This window comes from Astatotilapia calliptera, chromosome 6, assembly GCF_900246225.1.
Source record: "Astatotilapia calliptera chromosome 6, fAstCal1.2, whole genome shotgun sequence".
NCBI lineage: Eukaryota > Metazoa > Chordata > Actinopteri > Cichliformes > Cichlidae > Astatotilapia > Astatotilapia calliptera.
In genome coordinates, this window is record NC_039307.1 from 14234474 (window position 1) to 14253898 (window position 19425).

The 19425-nt window shown below is 41.4% G+C and overlaps 1 protein-coding gene across 1 annotated transcript; it reads right to left on the reverse strand.

The window, feature by feature from the left end:
• Positions 1 to 1174: 1174 nt before the first annotated feature.
• On the reverse strand, positions 1175 to 4422 carry LOC113023956 (CD209 antigen-like protein A). Its single transcript, XM_026170459.1, has 5 exons — positions 3337 to 4422; positions 3067 to 3153; positions 2827 to 2969; positions 2624 to 2724; positions 1175 to 2459 (listed from the first exon to the last, which is right to left on the reverse strand). Exons 1-5 carry the CDS (start codon positions 3440 to 3442, stop codon positions 2318 to 2320), a joined length of 579 nt encoding a protein of 192 aa, XP_026026244.1. The 5' UTR covers positions 3443 to 4422; the 3' UTR covers positions 1175 to 2317.
• Between the last annotated feature and the right edge of the window lie 15003 nt (positions 4423 to 19425).

The following is a 19425-nucleotide window of genomic DNA, read 5'->3' on the forward strand; positions in this document are numbered from 1 at the left end:
ATGATGTGCAGAATTTATTGGAGGATATGACTAATGAAATAAGTAAAGTGAAGTTCTGGCTTGATAAAAACAAATTATCATTAAATTTGAATAAATCTAAACTTATGTCATTTGGAAATAGTAGTTTAAATACTAATGCTAAGATTCAAATAAAAGGTGTTGATATTGAAAGAGTCAGTGAAAATAAATTTCTGGGGGTAATAATAGATGAAAAACTTAACTGGAGGCCTCACGTAAGATACATTCATTCCAAAGTATAACAAAGCATTGCAATACTAAACAAGGCAAAGCAGGTATTAGACAGAACATCACTTCATATTCTCTACTGTTCGCTGATTTCACCATACATAAGCTATTGTGCAGAAGTCTGGGGCAACAACTATAAAACCACATTGCCTTCACTTTTTACTCTTCAAAAAGAGCAGTTCGAATCATCCACAGTGCAGGTTATAAGGGAACATACAAACTCACGATTTTTGCAGTCTGAAATATTGAAAATTGTCGATCTAGTGAAATTCCAAACAGCACAAATTCTATTCAAAGCAAAAAATAAAGAACTGCCAGGTAATATTCAGAGTATCCTTTTTTGAAAGAAGTTATAATTTAAGGGGTTTTTGTAACTTCAAAACAGGGAAGGTGCGTACTACAAGAAAAAGCTTTTGTGTTACTGTGCATGGAGTGAAACTGTGGAACAGTTTGAATATGGAATTAAAGCAATGTCCAAACATAAAACAGTTCAAAAGGAGATATAAAAATTTGATATTCTCGAACTATAAAGACAAGGGAAATATTGAAATTAAGTGAATATCTGTGGGTGACCGTGGCTCAGGGGGTTGGAAATCACATCTGTAACCGGAAGGTCGCCGGTTCGATCCCTGGGCTCTCTGTCCTGGTCGTTGTGTCCTTGGGCAAGACACTTTACCCTACTTGCCTACTGGTGTTGGCCAGAGGGGCCGATGGCGCGATATGGCAGCCTCGCTTCTGTCAGTCTGCCCCAGGGCAGCTGTGGCTACAACTGTAGCTTGCCTCCACCAGTGTATGAATGTGAGAGTGAATGAATAGTGGTATTGTAAAGCGCTTTGGGTGCCTTGAAAAGCGCTATATCAATCCAAAAAATATCTCTATTTAAAAAAAAAATCATGATGTGATATTATAGTATATATTATATCAGAAATCTGTTCACTATTTTTATTACAGATTATATCAGTAAGGAAGCTGACTAAATGTTAACTGATATCTTATGGCAAAGGGGTGCGATTAAATAAGTGTGTACTTCTTCCCACTCCCTTTCAACATGTAAATGAATTAGAACGGTAGCAATATTGAAATGTATTGACTTTTGTTTAGTATTTTTCTCTCTCTCTTATCTTCTTTATTAAATCTACCTGTATATTGTTTGCATGTTTGAAATAAATGAACAAACAAACAAACAAACAATAAAGGCTTATATCCATACTAAGAATATGCTCGCTTGTACTTATTTACATTTAGAATCACCAACCTAATTAACGTAACCACATGCATGCCTTCTGGCTGTGAGAATTCTGAGTACCTGTACATGATTACCTGTTGTAATGCTATGTGTGCTGTTTTCATAATTCTGTAGATCATTAAACATAAACAGATGTCGCATCTAAAATGGCAATGGGTTTTTTAATAAGAAAAAGCGATTCCAGGCCTTTTAATGAAGTATATGTGGTAATAACAAAATGGCACTGAATACAAGCAGTCAGACAACTTCACATCATTCTTTCTACAAATAATTTGGTTTTTTTCTGGCACCCTTAAAAAATGGTAACTGTGACAATCTTCCACATGGGTTTTTGCATTTTTCTCATTTAGTTTCCAAACTATTGAAGTCATTTACTTGTTTTCCAGTAACCAGGCTCATGTTGTCACACATAACTCGAGAAACAGTTCTTGCTGTTATAATGTAATGAATAAAGTATTTTTGATATTATTTGCAAACACACATGATTATGTTTGCTTAAAGTAGATCAGTGCTGCCAACACATGTATGAAGAGTCTTTGTACATGTGTTGTACAAAGACACAGTGGGACAGAGGTATATTTTATATGTATAAAAAGAAGATAATCACATAATTTGAACAGTATTTAAATATTTTTCTATGTATGACATACAGACAACAGCCTGCACACCAACTTTATAAACAAAGTATTATGTTGGTTGTCTTTTCTTCTGCCTCTCTGCTTTCACTTAAAATCAGCTGACAACCTGAAATCAATGGTGATATTATATGACTACATTTATTTGTCATGATTTTACATCTTAATATTTTCTGGTGGGTTTAATTATCTATAAATTTTTTTCACAAATCCAGACTTTTTTTGTGTCACACGGTGCATCATTCCAGGAGTTTTCTCTTTCATAGAAATAGATTTCTCCACAATCTTCATCATTTCCTCCATAACTGTTAGGCTCGTCGGTGTCCCAGAAGCTGAACACAAAAAATACGAAAAAAGACTAACAATTTTATACTGACACTGAAGTCATGGTATACTGATCTAACAAACAAAACTTTACACCTACACTTTATCTTAAAATGCAAGTTACCAATAATAATTTATGAAAGAGTCATGCAACAAACATAAAGTGTGAAACCTGATGGTAGGTGTAGTCCCATCCACCCATTTCCATGTCTGTTCTTTTTCGGTGTCAGTCAGTCCAATCCATGTCCGATTTTTAAACTCTCTTATGAAGTTCTTATTCACAGAAAAAGAAATAAAGAATAACATTAAATACATCTGAGTTTTACACTTTTGTCTTTGTGTCTCAGAAACAGATTTTGCTCCTATATACTGTACCTGTTCCTCTCTGCTGTTGATAATCACCAAGTCTGCCCCTCTCTGCAGACAGTCCTCTCTGCTGTCTTTCCAGGTGTTTTCAGTAGATGAAACGTAATATAAACTGTGTTTGAAGTATATCCATCCTCGTTGGATATAGCGAGCTGCAAAGGACAGTAAAACTGAACCTTCAAAATTATGCTCAAGAAAATAACAAACAGTAATGTTAATAATGATAATACTGTTTAGCGTTACACTCACCTAATTCATTCATTTTAATGTCTTCTTCTTTAGTCAAGTTTTTAATAATGGCCTCACAATCTGGTGTTGTTGTTGTATCAGAACTGTCTGTAAGAGCAAACATTTCCTTAAGTAACTACACCACCAGAGTGCCACATGAATGAACCTGATTAAAGTTAAATTCATTGCAATTCTTCAAACTGTAACAGTAATTCTCTGTCATTTCTATTCTTATATTATTCAGATGGTGAATTTATGGTCACATTACAAAGAAAATGTAAGTTGACTCACAAAAAGCCAGTCGCAGTGAAATGTTGAGTGTAGCTTGAAGAATACACAGAAGTGCAAAGCTCAAAGCAACCAGTCTGCAGAGTTTTCTTTCTGTGTGCAGGAACATGTAAGAAAATTAAATTTATTGTCATTATATAAGAATGTACAACGAAAATTATGCTGCACTGCCAGGATATGGACTCATGCATAATAATAATAATAATAATATAAACAACAACAGGAGAATAAAAAAATGCATGGAGGGGTAAATAAAGAGAAAGTAGAAATGATAAACATGTTACATAATAAATATCTTATACATAAAAAAACTGTCTTTAGTGGTTTTTGAGTTCAGTGTGGTTACAGTGGTAGGGTAAGAACTGTTCAGGAATCGTTTGGTGTGACTTTTTATGCATCTGTATCTCTTACCAGATGTGTATTAGCAGACTGATAAAAGAGCATTAGCTGGTGTGCTAAACCATAAAGATTGCACAGAGCACAGGCTAAAAACAGCCTCTCAGAAATGTATATTTAAAGATGAAATGTTGACTGCATTCATTTCCTGGTTTGTCAGTTGCGGCTCCTGACAAGCAAGTCTAGGAGGGGAGAGCGCTAACAGCTGGATCTTGTAGGGAGGAGAACAGAGGACCGAAATATTGACTGCATTCATTTCCTGGTTTGTTGGTAGGGGCTGTCGAAAAGCGAGTGTACAGTACATCTGTTTGACCAACACCTGGACTATATTTAACATTTGCCTGAGCATACCTGGTGCCCAATAATCCAGCCCTAACTATATGCTTTATCAAAAAGGAAGGTTTTAAGCCTAAGCTTAAAAGCAGAGATAGTGTCTGTCTCCTGAATCCAAACTGGAAGCTGGTTCCACTGAAGAGGGGCTGAAAACTGAAAGCTCTGTCTCCCATTCTGCTTTTCAATATTCTAGGAACAACAAGTAAGCCTGCAGTCTGAGACTGAAGAGCTCTAATGGGTCATATGACACTATTTATTATTATTTGATTATAAAAAACCTTGTGGAGAATGATTTTGAATTAGATTCTGGATTAAACAGGGAGCCAATAAGGAGAAGGTAATATATGAGAAATATGCTCTCTTTCTAGTCACTGTCAGTACTCTTGCTGCAGCATTTAGGATTAACTTAAAGCTTTTCAGTGAGTAAGTATCTGGTTAGTATGGAAGAGGATTAGGGCCACCGGAAAAAAAGTGGGCAGAGTACAATAACCTCGGTTTTAGCTGAATTTAGAAAGCCCTGATACTGAGTTCTTTAAAAGAAGAAACTATTAAATAGTTCATAAATATTAAATACAATTATCAAATAATTTTAATAGTGTTAGTGGTTGAAAAAATAAACTTTGAATGCAGTTTACTCCCTAATCGTTTGGTTTTCTTAAAAACTAAAATCCTCCACTTGATTCCAACAATATCTACCAAGGTGGGGTTTTCAATGAAACTCATAATCAAAGCTAGAATAAATGGTCTGTATTTGTGTAGCACTTTACTGGGGTCCTAAGGACCCCAAAGCACTTTACACTATACATAATCATCCACCCATTCACACACTGGTGATGGCAAGCTACAGTGTAGCCACAGCTGCCCTGGGGCGCACTGACAGAGGCGAGGAGCCGGGGCTCGAACCGGCAACCTTCCGATTACAAGACGAACGCCCAACTCTTGAGCCACGATCACCCCAATCAAACATATGACACTGACAGACAGCATGAAAATCTTCTATATAAATTGAATTACTTACTTCTGGTTGAAGTATCAGCTCCATTTTCACAATCCATGTCAGATTTGTATTTAAGAACAAACTTATTTTGCTGTGGTGTGGCAAAGGCATGTAATAAGAAAATGCAGAACTAATTTATAACCTCCTTATCTTTCTTTCTTCCGTTTTTGATAGCATCTGCAGTTTTAAGCACACAGCTTCCTGCTTTGCTGTACTTCTATCTTAAGTTATGGTTTGTTAGTTGAGACAGTTTTTGTCATGGTCCCTGGTTCCTCTATGCAAGAGGTTTCAAACTCATTTTATCTTAGGGGCCACATTGAGGAAAATATATTCCCAAGTTTAAACTTTACAAGATTATCTCATGGGCTGGATAAAACCTTTTTAAAAACATACCCCCCCCAGTTTGGATCAGGCCTGCAAATGCACCACTGCAAAGTGGTAAGTCAGAGCAGTCAGACATTATAATTGAAAACTATTGGCATTTTGTGGCCGCATGAGACAGCTGTAACTGTTGCAATCTGCTGTGTGGCAAGCAGGTTAGGACCCAAACGCAGGACTCCAAAAGCACAAAGTTAAGTGAGACCTGAGTCTGGGAACCTCCCTTGGTAGGTGGAGCTGGTTTTTTGTCCCTTTCATAAGCTCAGATGTAGGCAATTAGGTTTTCTCTGGAGCAAACCTCAAGCTGTGAGTGCTTGGTCCAAGCCACGCGAGTTGGCACTTTTAACTTCTTTTATGAAAGCTTGCTGCGGGCCCCCTAGCCTTCTGTTAGAACGGTAGGACATAGAAAATGTACTTGAGGTCTGGCTGTTTGGCAGAGATTTAAAGTTATTTGCACGCTTGTAGGTGGGAAACATTGCCTTACTGCAGCAGAGAAACGTGTAGTGGACTCCACCGTCACTGACCAATATTTATTAGGGTGTGATGCCAACTTGTGGACAGGTAACTAAGCAATACAGTTGAAGCCAGGTTGGAGGGATACTCCTGCTGCGTTTTAGTGTCCAGTGTAAGTCATCTCCTGCTTTCATTTACCGAGTACCGAGCTGCTGCTTTGTCGAGTGGATTTCTGGATTAATTTGTTTTTAAACTGGTGTAATTCGACAGCCAAGGGCTGAAAGCTTATTGTGATGGCTGTGTCTGTCGATTTTGTTCAGTTTATTTGTTTTATTCTTTCTGTATAGACACCGCAGATATTGATTGCCTTTTAGAGTGGTTTACCTTTTTAAAAAAATCTTAATAAATATATCGCGTTGCAGATAGTGAGGGCACTGCATGGAAAGCCAACCCGCTTTTTGCATGCCTGAGTGAGTGAAGACGGCACTGAAGATTCACCTTTTTGTGCTTAGAAACATATAATCATTTATGCTTAGAAATATATAATCATTTGTATTCTGATAAAAATCATGTCCTTATTAGGTCTGATAAGATTCTGTGTGCACTTGTGTACCATGAGATGAGAGGAAGCAGACTTCCTCTCATCTCAACCAGACTTTTCTGTTTTCTTTAAAGAGTTCACAGCTTGAAATGTGCATTTGAAATATGACATATTGCAAGTTCCTGTTTTTATAGTTTAGCAAGATGCTTACTTCTGCTTTTCTGCATACCTCACACAGAGTTTAAAGATCGTATGGCTGGAAACTAGGGCTGGGCGATATGACCCAAAATTCATATCTCGATATTTTTTAGCTGGGTGGCAATATAAGATATATATCTCGATATTTTTTAAAGCCATAAGTTAAGAACAAAAAGAGAGTTCTTAGTCACACTGTGTCCCAGATGTCACACAGGCATTTTTATTTACATACAGCATAGATTTACATGAAGAAATTACTCAAAAATAAATTATCAGCATTTATTAAATAATCATGCTCCATAAATAAAAGAAAACAATGTTGTTTTTGTGCATAACAAAAAGCTCATAATTGTGCAGTCAAAATGTAAACTAACAGATGCTGAACATAATAACAAAGACAGATTTCACAGCTGCTCTGTTCCCAACTTCTACTGCGTGACTGACAGCCTTGAGTTTGAAATCCTCTTCGTAACCATGTCTCTTAACAGGTGCCATTTATGGTCCTTATACACACACAATACGGTAATATTACGTCGAAGCACAGTATGTATCACTCCGCGAGGCTCCAGACTACGGTAGCCGTAATGCTCCGACAATCCATCAAGCGCTGCAGCTCCGTAGCTTACCAAAGTCGTAAAACATTTTTTGACAGATTGCTGAGCGCCGTGTACCACCTAAAATCGGTTCGCGGTCAGTAAGCACAACCAGAATTCATACATAAGGCGCGCTGTCAACTTTTGAGAAAATGAAAGGATTTTAGTCCGTGCAGCCCCTGTGGGCTGCATGTCGTTAGCGTGGTTAGCTCATTAGCGCGGTTAGCTCGCTAACACGTTGACGCCGTCCAGCCCCACAACTCGCTAACGGAGATTTGCCGTGTCCATCTGGTCGCTGCCTGCAGGTGAAGCTATGGGGGAGGGGGAGTTGTATTCAGTGAAGGAGAGGCGAGGCCGAGTAACGTTGCGTAGAGACAAAAGTGGACGAAAGAGAGGCAAACTTGTGGCTCCACAAGTATAATTATAACGTAACATAGACTATATCGATATAAAGGATATTGTCACATCTTATATCTCGTATGAAAATATCGATATTTTTTAAAAACTCGATATATCGCCCAGCCCTACTGGAAACACACACACACACACACACACACACACACGCACACAGAGAATACATTGACACTGATGTTGTTCAGATGTGCCTGCCTAAGAATGTCACATGTATTTGTAATCGCATATTCATGAATGAATGCTTGCTGACAATAAAAAGGGCTGCAGCGAACGAATCAGTTGGAGTTGCTTAGACAGGCGAGTCGCAGCACTGCTCTCCAATGCTCCCTTTGCAAGTGAAAAGTACACTAGTGTCTGTGTGGTTGCTTTCAGTAACAGGTTCTGTTTACCAGCAGGGTTGACCTAAACCCTGTTTTGCCCATTTGGGGTTCTGTGTCTGTTGCCATCTCTTTTAACGTGTGTTATATATTTTGATTTGTTTTTAACAGGTTCCCCGCAGCGCTTATCCTGTCTCACGGGCAATCATACAATTTTTATCATTTTTACCGCATTTAATAAAGTAACGTTTTTATTTGTTTGCAGGTGCTGCTGTTACATGTTTACTTTTATTTTTGTATTAACATTAAAACCATTTTAACTGACTGTGTGCCTACAGCTCTGTCCTGTTGTAATAGGTACCTACCACAGGTCACATTAAGTCCAAAAACAAGTTTATTGCTGAGCTCTCCCAAAAACAGAAGATACAAGAAAATTGGAATAGGTTTAAACCGGGAACTACTTACCTCAGGAAACACAGACAATCTGAGCACACGGCTACATGGATGGATGGATACAACAAAGGGGGGAGACACAGACAATTGCTTTGTCCGAATTCAGGGGAAGGATGCTCTGAAGGACACTACCTACCTACGTAGGCTGATGGTGAATCTGAAGAGTTTGCTGCTTGAGTCTCTGCGGAGGTCGCAGTTTCTGTGGTGCCTGCGGCTTGGTCCTGAGGAAATATAAACAACCAAACTGTTAATTGTATTTGTTTAAATAATATTTATAAATCAAGCAGTAGCAAAATAAAATTTCAAAAATGAAAAAAAAGAACACCTACTTGTTCAATGCTCAGGACAAGTTCTGTGGTGAGTGCTCCATAGACTCTCAGCTGAGTGACATCATCCAAGTGTCGCAGGGACTTGAATCGAGGATCTAAAGCTGTGCACTTGTGTAGGTAATTCTGAAGGGCAGGATTAGTGTATCTCTGCTCCCGGTCCTACCTGATGTTTTTTTTTACATCTCTCACTGCTGGGCTGTCATCATCAGACTGCGCCATAGAGTTCAGGATGTTCATTTTAAGTGGCAGGATCATGGATCCTGTTGAAGATGACGCTTCACACATCATGACTGTCACAGTTTTTAGGGTTTTCATGACTGTAACAAGATTTTCAGCCAGTGCATGTTCTTCCTGAGTTAGATTCTGATTGTTCTTCATACTCTTCTTCACAGTATTGTCAGCCATAGCAGCATACACTGCAGCTTGCTGTTGAAGGTATCTTTCCATCATATCATGAGAGGAGTTCCACCTAGTTGGAACATCTTGAATCAGTTTTTTTTTCACTAAGCTGCAGCAGATGCTGGTATTTCTTAAACACATTGCATCCTGTTGTGCTTCTGTGAAAGAAGGAGACAATTCTTCTCATCTTTGCCAGGAGATAGGAAACCTTCTGCACTGCCATTCCTTTCTGAGCAGCTATATTAATAGTATGTGCAAAACATCTGATTTGTGGCCCCAGTCCAGCAGCTGTGACAGAATAAATTATGTTCTTATCATTGTCAGTGGTTACAGGTATTGTCACATTTGGTCGCACTAACTTCCAGTCTTCCACAGTTTCAGAGAGACCTTTGGCTAAGTTGTCAGTGGCATGACCAGGCGTGTCTGCAAAACACAGTTTTTCATCTGTCATTCCGGATCAATGTAATGTGCGGTGACAGTGAGGTAGCTCTACGTAGCTCCTGACGTCCAGCCGTCTGAGGTCAGAGCAACAGCGGGTGCTGCTGACACTGCCGTCTCTAATTTAGCAGGAAAGCAAAGCAGGAACTGCGGTATCGGTGAAATAGGTTCGTGAAGGAATACTGTAACGGGGCTCAAGTACTCTCAGCATTTCCTGAAACCCGGTGTTTTCTACAACAGATAAGGGTCGCATTTCGATAGCAATAAAAGTAGCAATTTCCCTGTCAATTTCTTTTGCCCTCTTAGAATCATGCGCTAACAGCTGTCTAAATGACTCCGGCAAAGTTTGTAGCATGCGTGTTTGTTGTTGTTTTTGTCTGCCTTCTCTTGCCTTTGCACTTAGGTGATGTCGGCGTAAATGTGCATTCATATTTGTTGTGTTCTCACCTATGTAATTAACCATTGCGTGGCACATCCGACATACTGTTGTAGTTTTGTCCACAACGCGCTTACCATCAGGGTCATACTTCACACGAAAGGCAAAAACGTTCCAAATGCCAGATTTCAATGACGGTGGAGTAAGAAGTAGTTCAACGTTGAGGCCGTTGCCATGTTGCAATGAGCTTAACTTCTGTCTCGCTAGCTTGATTGAATGCATGTGGGCGGCGCTCAGTGGCTCTGCGCTCGACAATGCAGCCTAGGTGGAGTAGTTGAACGCAGATTCACTAAGCTCTCAACACAGACAGCATCGTCAGAAGAAAAGTTAATAGAATAGATATATAAAATGTTGTATCGTTCAATACATATGCGTACCGAACCGAAAGCACTGTATCGAACGGTTCAATGTCGATATATATATATATATGCAACAATACATGTATGGGGTGGAGGGAGATTAGCCAACTGTCATAGCTGCAGAAAGGTGTGACAAAGAAGGTGCCCAAGAAGTATAGCAAGCTGTCCATACCCAAGGCCTTAGAAACTACCAAACAACGACTCAGTGCTTTGGCCAGTCTCTTGAAGAGATACACCAGAGAGATAGAAGACAGGAGAACAAACCGGCTCTTCTCCACAGAACCGACCAAGATGTACTCTCAGTGGCAGGGGAACAGACTGAAGACGGAGAAATACTGGAAGAGCATATGGGAGAAGGACGCAACCCATAACGGCAATGCTCAGTGGCTAGTGGATCTGAGGGCAGACCACAGCAACCTCCCTGAACAGGGTCCAGTAACCATCACAGTGGCAGATATCCGAGAAAGGGTCTCCAGTATGGAGAGTTGGACAGCACCAGGCCCTAACATGGTTCTACTGGCTGAAGAAGCTGACTGTACTCCATGAGCATTTGGCAGCATGAATGAACCAGCTGCTAGTTGACGAGAGACACCCAGAATGGCTAACCGAAGGCCGAACAGTCCTGATCCTCAAGGACCCCCACAATGGTCCGGCCCCAACCAACTACCCACCAATAACCTGCCCCAGTACCACATAAAGCTCCTGTCAAGCATCATAGTGGCTTAGAACAGGGATATGGTTCTATACATGAGTGGGGCACAGAAAGGGATTGAAAAGAATACCAGAAGTTAAAAACACCAGCTGCTGGTAGACTGAGCAATCAGCTGAGACTGCAAGACCAGGGTGATCACCCTGTGCGCTGCCTGGATTGAATACAAGAAAGCCTATAACTCAATCATCATCATTGTTTATTTATATAGCACTTTAAAAACACACCTAGTAGACAAAAGTGCTGAACAATACAACTATAATAATAATATAAGAACTGAACAAAACAATAAAATTAATAGAAATTAATAAAAATGTCAGTCACCCACAGAGTTAAAAGCGAGAGAATAACAATAGGTTTTTAAATCTGGACTGGGTGGGAGTGGGAACCAATGTTCCCTCTAAGCTGCGCGCATGCGCAATTGCGGACTGCTGGCATGGTCTCTGCGCAGAGAAAATCTGCGTTGTGCACAAAAAAAAAATCTAACCTGAATTGAAATTAAAATTAAAACTTTAACAATTCTATTTTGCAGTGTTAGTCAGTGAGTGACTGGCTGCTCCCATATGGGATTAGAACGATGCCACCTTATCCCATAGTCCAGCCAATAATGCGATTCACATTCGTATATACGCGGATAATCAATGTCGTTGACAGGCTATGACAGCGTCCTTATGTGCCGACACCGGTGTTTTAGCTAGCAAAGCGGCGTGGCTGATGTGGAGTGAAGCCATGTCAATGACAACGTGTACAACCATCGGAAATGTGAGCAGGACAGACGGAACAATTGACAGAAAAAGTGTGAGTGATGTGGTTGAATTTCCTCCTACCAGTTAAAAATCGAGACGCAGCATTTTGCACTAACTGTAAGCATGACAAAGTGCTCAGCCCCTGCCCCTATTAGACTCAATGCCCCATACCTGGATTCTGGAATGCCTAGACCTGTATAAGATCAACAGGACCCTAAGAGCCTTCATCAGGCGTACAACAGTGGAGGCCAACTTCAAGCCCATAGCACAAGTCACCGTCAAGTGCGGGATCTACGCATGCGTATGCTTTGTCTCCAATGCTGTTCTGCATAGGCCTGAATCCCCTCAGTGAGATCATTGACAAGACTGGCTATGGAATACCGTCTACGGAATGGAGCAGTTGTCAGCCACCTCCTGTACATGGATGACATCAAGCTGTATTCCAAGAGTGAACGAGACATTGATTCACTGATTCACGTGACCAGGATATACAGCAATGACATCGGAATGTCATTCGGACTGGAGAAATGTAGTCGGATGATAACAAAGAGAGTGAAGGTATTTAGAACTGAGGGGATCGAACTACCAGAAGGCAACCTTGCAGACATACAGGACAGCTACAAATCTGGGGATCCCACCGGCAAATGGGAACCATGAAGAGGCCGCCAGCAAAGCTGCAACCACCAAGTTCCACCAACGGTAAGAAAAAGATCCGGGCTATTGACATCTACGCCCTGCCTGTGATCAGGTACCCTGCTGGGATGACAAGCTGGCCAAAGGAGGAGATAGAAGCCACTGACATCAAGACAAGCTCCTTACCATGCATCACGAAGATGGCCCCAACCGACAGCGTGCTCAGTGAATACCTCAGGCAGCAGAAACCCAAGAAATGGTAAATGGTAAATGGCATGTATTTGTATAGCACTTTACTTAGTCCTTATGGACCCCCAAAGCGCTTTACACTACATTCAGTCATCCACCCATTCACACACACTGGTGATGGCAAGCTACATTGTAGCCACAGCTGCCCTGGGGTGCACTGACAGAGGCGAGGCTGCCAGACACTGGTGCCACCGGGCCCTCTGACCACCACCAGTAGGCAACGGGTGAAGTGTCTTGTCCAAGGTGACAACGACCAAGACTGTCGGAGCTGGGGCACGAACTGGCAACCTTCCGACTACAAGACAAACTGACAACTCTTGAAAGAGGGGGAAGACGAGGAACCATCATGGAAGGACAGGCCCCTGCACGATATGTACCACAGGCAGATAGAGGGGGTGGCTGATATCCAGAAATCCTACCAGTGGCTGGACAAAGTCAGACTGAAAGACAGCACAGAGGCACTTATCATAGCAGCACAGGAACAACCTCTGAGCACAAGATCCATAGAGGTTGCGGTCTACCACACCAGGCAAGACCCCAGGTGCAGGCTGTGTAAAGCTGCCCCTGAGGCAATCCAGCACATAACAGCAGGGTGCAAGATGCTAGCAGGCAGGGTATACATGGAACGTCATAACCAAGTGGCTGGCATAGTATACAGAAACATCTGTACCGAATACAGCCCAGAAGTCCCAAGGTCAAAATGGGAGACACCCCCTAGGGTGGTAGAGAATGACCGAGCTAAGATCCTGTGGGACTTCCAGATACAGATGGACAAATGGTGATGGCTAACCAACTGGACATAGTGGTGATTGTTAAGTTTATCTAAGTCAGTGGTTCCCAAACTTTTTTTTGCTGGGCCCCCCTTTGTTTTACAAGAAAAATGCTCGCGCCCCCCAACCACCTAAACACCCACCCCCCTCGCCAAGGCTGGACTGGGACAAAAAAAATCGGCCCGGGCATTTTGACTAGAGACCGGCCCACCAGGATAAAGATTGAAAATATGATGTCATTCAGGGGTAAAACCGCAAAGGATTCTGGGAACTTGTGGCAAGAGGTACTAGCGCACGCAGGCTTTCAATTGAACTCAGTTATACAGCGATAAAAAGAAACACAAAAAATGGCAAGAAGCTGTTGTATTATTAACTGCAATAGCCGGTCGCATGACAGCCACGGGAAGCCAACGGGTAAAGAGATCGTTTTGTTTTTTTTAATCGGATTACGTCGTTGAAGAGAAATTTTTTAAGCCATGTTTCCGAAGTAAGAGCCGACGGATGGTCTGGATATACCAAATATAACGTCTCAGAACACTCCAGCTCACAGGTTAGTCTGCTCCAAGCATTCCCACAAAGGTCAGAGTTTTGTAGTAGTTAATACGTCATTTTTCTTAACATAATTGGTGGTATAGGTTACAAGCAAGTCTAGCGCTGAACAGAAATTGTCGCGCTATGCTCCTTTATTTATTGTGCATAAATAGTGAATTGTCCTGACACAATATTGCGTTTCGCTTGTTATTACCATGGTACATTGACAAAAACATATACTTTTATTCACAGGATAAAACAGTTGTTTTGTATCACTAATTGCACAGTACGATTACAGCATACAATATTATTGTCACTGCTACATTTCTGTAATGCTACCAGAAATTATTTCCACTACTAATTAAATACCGTTGAGCTCAAAGGTTATATTAATAAATGGTTAACGAATGTGTATTTATGACGACAATTTGTGAGACTGGTAAACTTACCTTTGTTCGTACGATGGTCTTTCGTTCTACACGGTGCATTTCAAGGTCCTGTACCCATCCATCGGTAAACTGTACCTGGGCTTGTTGCAGTGACCTGAAGTTACTAAACTTCATGAGTGTATGCACTCACTCCAAGAACCGCATAATTATAAATCTGAGCGTGGTGAAGTTGGGCAGCACGCTAACGTCTTTTGTCCACTCTGTGTGCTCGTAAGGGTCTGACCCTTTCACTCCTTTGATTTTTTCCTCGTATCTTTTCTTTGTCTTTTCGTCGAGTCTGTCTTTGTACGGACTGGCATTGTTCTCCTTTTGTTTTGTACATTCCTTTTTTGTGCGGCAAAGAAAAAACAAGAAGGTATTGGAACCAGAGAATGAACGTTTTGCGGTGCTGCAAATGCTTTCATTTGATGCGGTACTTGGATTGTTTTGCCACGAGTTCCCGGCATTCAATGCGCGAAAATCACGTGATTGCTAAACAAGGGGGAGGGTGCATCCGGCCTTCTCGGCTGTAATTGGTCCAGCCCAGAGTTAATCATGACCAATTGGCCAATCCAACACCTTTCATTATATATACCCTTCCTAAAAAAAACCCCCAAAAAAATAAAAACATCGGCCCATAAAAACAAAAAATTGCCAGCGGTCCACCGGGCAAATGCCCGGTATGCCCGATGGCCAGTCCAGCTATGCCCCTCGCACAAACACATCCTGCAACCATACACACACAATTTTTTTTTTTTCAAACTCCATTGCAGGTTTATTTCACACCTCAAACATTTAGTAAACAATTAAGCAAATACAAGTAAACTGCAATAAATTACAGGTAGTAATAAAATAATCTCCAAACTCTTTTATGCGACATTCACCATCCACACTTAAAAGGGTATTTTTGAAAACGCAGCTTTTTCTGCGCGTTTGGACCTTTCTCCCACACGTAAATGATGTTTCGAATCACCGCAAACAGAGATTTTTTTTAAACGCAGTTGTTTTTGTTTACATGTGGACGAGGAATACAGAGTTCGTTACGCAACGTCAAAGGTATGTGCCTCTTTTCACGTCACGCTGTGCGCCCCGTTATTGTTTACATGAGATGAATTGCAGAATGGGAGGTAAAGACAAAATACTGTTACTGTTAATCTTACCATCTTCAGGTTTTACATGCTTACATATACACATGTAGTTACTGTCCCTCCATTTAGAAAGGCAAAGGTGTCATGGTGTGATTTTTTTACGTGTAGTTGTCTTTTTTTTCCTGTGTGATAATATTCAACATTGCTATCAATACATTTCTCAAAAAATGCCTCTCTGTGCAAAATGGGTTCAAAAACATAAACACCTGTGGGCAGTGTTGGGAAGGTTACTTTTAAAATGTATTCCATTACAGAATACATGCCCCAAAATGTATTCTGTAACGTATTCCGTTACGTTACTCAATGACAGTGACGTATTCTGAATACTTTGGATTACTTAATATATTATCATGCTTTTTACAACAACGTGAATGTACTATTGCTGTGTGATTTATTACTATTACTGAAGGTCCGCGACTCCGAACTGTAGTAAAGGGACCTCTGACTAATATGGCGGCGTCCCTGTCGCTCGTAGCCGAAAACTAGCTTTACTTTGTTGTGTGGGTCAACTTTTCTTGCGAGAGACAGAGAGAGGCGTTGAAAGGCTGCTGCAACAGAACTTATTGTTTTTGGAGGAAAACACGAACACGGTGTACAGTCGAGTCTTAATAGCTTACTTACAACTGGGCTCGTCAGGCACTCTTCTTGGCTGAAGTGGTTATTATTATATTTACATGCTTCCAGCTCCCGTTTTTCCTCGATGACAACTCGTACCTTTCCACTCCCCTTTTTCTCCCTCCTCGCACTCACAGACACATAACGTGTATGGCAGTCCATTCTCCCTGCAACACGGACTACACTGCCCATGATGCTACATTCTTTAGAGCTATGCTTGTAGCATTCTGCCTGTTAGCTTAGCTTAGCACAACAACAACAACAACGAAAAAGCGCTCTCTCACCCAGGAAACACACAGTCGCAGAGAGAGAGCGTCGCCCTGTAACCATGGCAACCGTAACGCTGCCGCCTGGAACAACAGAACGTAGCTGTCAAACAAAACCCAAACAGTCCTGACCCGCCGACAATATCAAACAGGAAAGTACCGCAGTGTAATCCATTTATTTCAACAAAGTAACTGTATTCTGAATACCACCTTTTTAAACGGTAACTGTAACGGAATACAGTTACTCATATTTTGTATTTTAAATACGTAACGGCGGTACATGTATTCCGTTACTCCCCAACACTGCCTGTGGGATACTGTTTGTCCGTGATTTGGAGAGCCCAGCGTGTGCTCCCGATGCAAGGGATACTAATTCTGTCGGAGAGACCTACCTCGGCACTTGTGCAGGTGAAGCCAAAGGGAAGACATGCCTCATCCTATTTTCTAGTATCTTGCTTGGAATGAAGTTGGTTTGGAAACATATTTGGTGATGCTTTATTTCCTGCTTTGCGTTTGTGTGGGAGCCCTGTCAAAAACCTGTCAATTATGTTAGCAGTGTCCAAGCATCTTCTTTTTTTCATACCGCGCCCCCCCTGCAATGGCTCAGTTCCCCACACTGATCCTCTGATCTAAGTAAAACCCTTTGCTGGAAAAACAGAGACAACCTACTGCAACTACCAAAAGCAAGACGTATGACACCAGAGCTCTTGATCTCTTGTGATCTCGTGCACGAGGGAGATGACCAGGCCAAGCGCTGTTCCTGCTGCTTGAACCCCAGTGACTCTCGGTCAATCCCTCTGCAGCACTGCTATTTTATTGTGGTTACATGAATATGCATAGGTTCATTAACATATATATGTGTGTACATGAGTGTGTGTATGTGTGTGTCAAAGGGTGACCCTGTGAAAGCTCCCCAGACCTGCTGGCGCCGGGGAGTGCAGCAGTTCACCTAAACAAAAGGTTCTTATATCCAAACAGATACAGATGTGTTTACCATATCATATATCAGAAAAAAAAAAAAGGTACGACCTCTCTCATGACCTCCCAGAACACCCTAGGACGTGAACGTCCTCCCATCTCATGGTACACAGAGCCTTACTAAGGATGAGACCTATCAATATATAACTGATTATATATCTCTAAGGTCAATTGATTATATGTTTCTACCCATATGGAAAAGATATATATATAAATCTTATAAAGTTTGTATCTGTCTTGTGTGAAACTTGTATGAAAAGCAGGGCTCTAGAGTGCGACCAATTTGGTCGCAAATGCGACCAAATTTTTCAGTGGTGCGACTAAAAAAAGTATTTGGTTGCACCTGTGCGACCAACTGTTCGGGTAGCAAAAAAAAAATAAAAAATTTCTGCAACCTTCCCTGTGGTCAGCAACAGACACACATTATGCCCCTATCGTGGACTAAACCAATCAGAGATAGTAAGGGGCGGGACCTCTCTGATTGGCCGTGGTCCAGTTGAAAGTGCAGGTGGAAGAGAGAGGTGAGTAGCTTGAATAAAGCGATATCGATTCATTAAATCCTGAATCGACTTTTAAATATAACTGTGTTTTGCCAGAAAAAAAACTATTTCAACAACAACCAAACAGCAAATGAGAGCAGGTACACGGATTCCACACAAAGACGTAACACAGACCCGACGCATCAGAATCAGCTTTGTCTTTCTCGGCTTTCTCACCCGACGACACGCTGTCGGAGCTCGGCGATTCTGCGTCCGGTCCGCGCTGTGATTACGTCTTTTTGCGCTGATTCTGAGCTGCAGGTTTTGTCTCTCCAACCAAAATTCGCAGAGCCAGCAGTAAAAGAAGCAGCAAACTGCGCTTCACATTTGATCAATGTCGTCATGAATTTTGCTGTTTTGCTTCCACGACTATTAAAATCACACTTCATGCACAGCTAGCTCTCTCTCTATCTCTCTCCGTTCTTCAAGAACAGTTTCCCATCTCCAATCTCTGTTTTCTGTATTATTCATTCGCTTATTACCCACCAGTCTACCGTTGTTTACAGCGCTGCTGTCTTTTTCTTTTCTTTTTTTTCACTTAAATGACCTCGGACAAGAGAGCCTAATTTCTGTTGTTCAATACTGAAGTAATTTAAACTTTATATGCAGAATATTGTAGAATATTTTTAAGGTTATCTGCTATAAAAAGCCAGACCAGGAAAGTCTGACCACAACACCATCTTCCTCATTCCCTAGCATAAACAAAACATATGAGGAAGAAGTCGCCATGAGGGAGGTGAAACGTTGGTCTAACCAATCAGAAGCTACGGTACAGGACGCACTCAACGACGTGTGTGCGAGATAAAATTTCAGTAGTGTGTGTGAGAGCGTTTCAGTAGTGTGTGTGAGAGCGTTTCAGTAGTGTGTGTGAGTGTTTCAGTAGTGTTTGTGAGAGCGTTTCAGCAGTGTGTGTGAGAGTGTTTCAGTAGTGTGTGTGAGAGCATTTCAGTAGTGTGTGTGAGAGCATTTCAGTAGTGTGTGTCAGAGCGTTTCAGTAGTGTGTCTGAGAGATAAAATTTCAGTAGTGTGTGTGAGAGATAAAATTTCAGTAGTGTGTGTGAGAGTGTTTCAGTAGTGTGTGTGAGAGCGTTTCAGTAGTGTGTCTGAGAGATAAAATTTCAGTAGTGTGTGTGAGAGATAAAATTTCAGTAGTGTGTGTGAGAGCGTTTCAGTAGTGTGTGTGAGAGCGTTTCAGTTTCAGTAGTGTGTGTGAGAGCGTTTCAGTAGTGTGTCTGAGAGATAAAATTTCAATAGTGTGTGTGAGAGCGTTTCAGTAGTGTGTGTGAGAGCGTTTCAGTAATAAAGTCCCTCACGCACCTCATACCGTTTTCCTTCTCTAACCCCAACCGGTCGCAGCAGATGGCCGCCCCTCCCTGAGCCTGGTTCTGTTGGTGGTTTCTTCCTGTTAAAAGGGAGTTTTTCCTTCCCACTGTCGCCAAAGTGCTT

Excerpts from the sequence above, each read along its gene's own strand:
- LOC113023956 (XM_026170459.1), bottom strand. The coding sequence starts at position 3,442 with ATGTTCCTGCACACAGAAAGAAAACTCTGCAGACTGGTTGCTTTGAGC. Across the intron at positions 3,154-3,336 it reads TTCACTGCGACTGGCTTTTT|ACAGTTCTGATACAACAACA; the intron begins GTGAGTCAACTT and ends TTGCTCTTACAG. Across the intron at positions 2,725-2,826 it reads TCAACAGCAGAGAGGAACAG|AACTTCATAAGAGAGTTTAA; the intron begins GTACAGTATATA and ends TCTGTGAATAAG.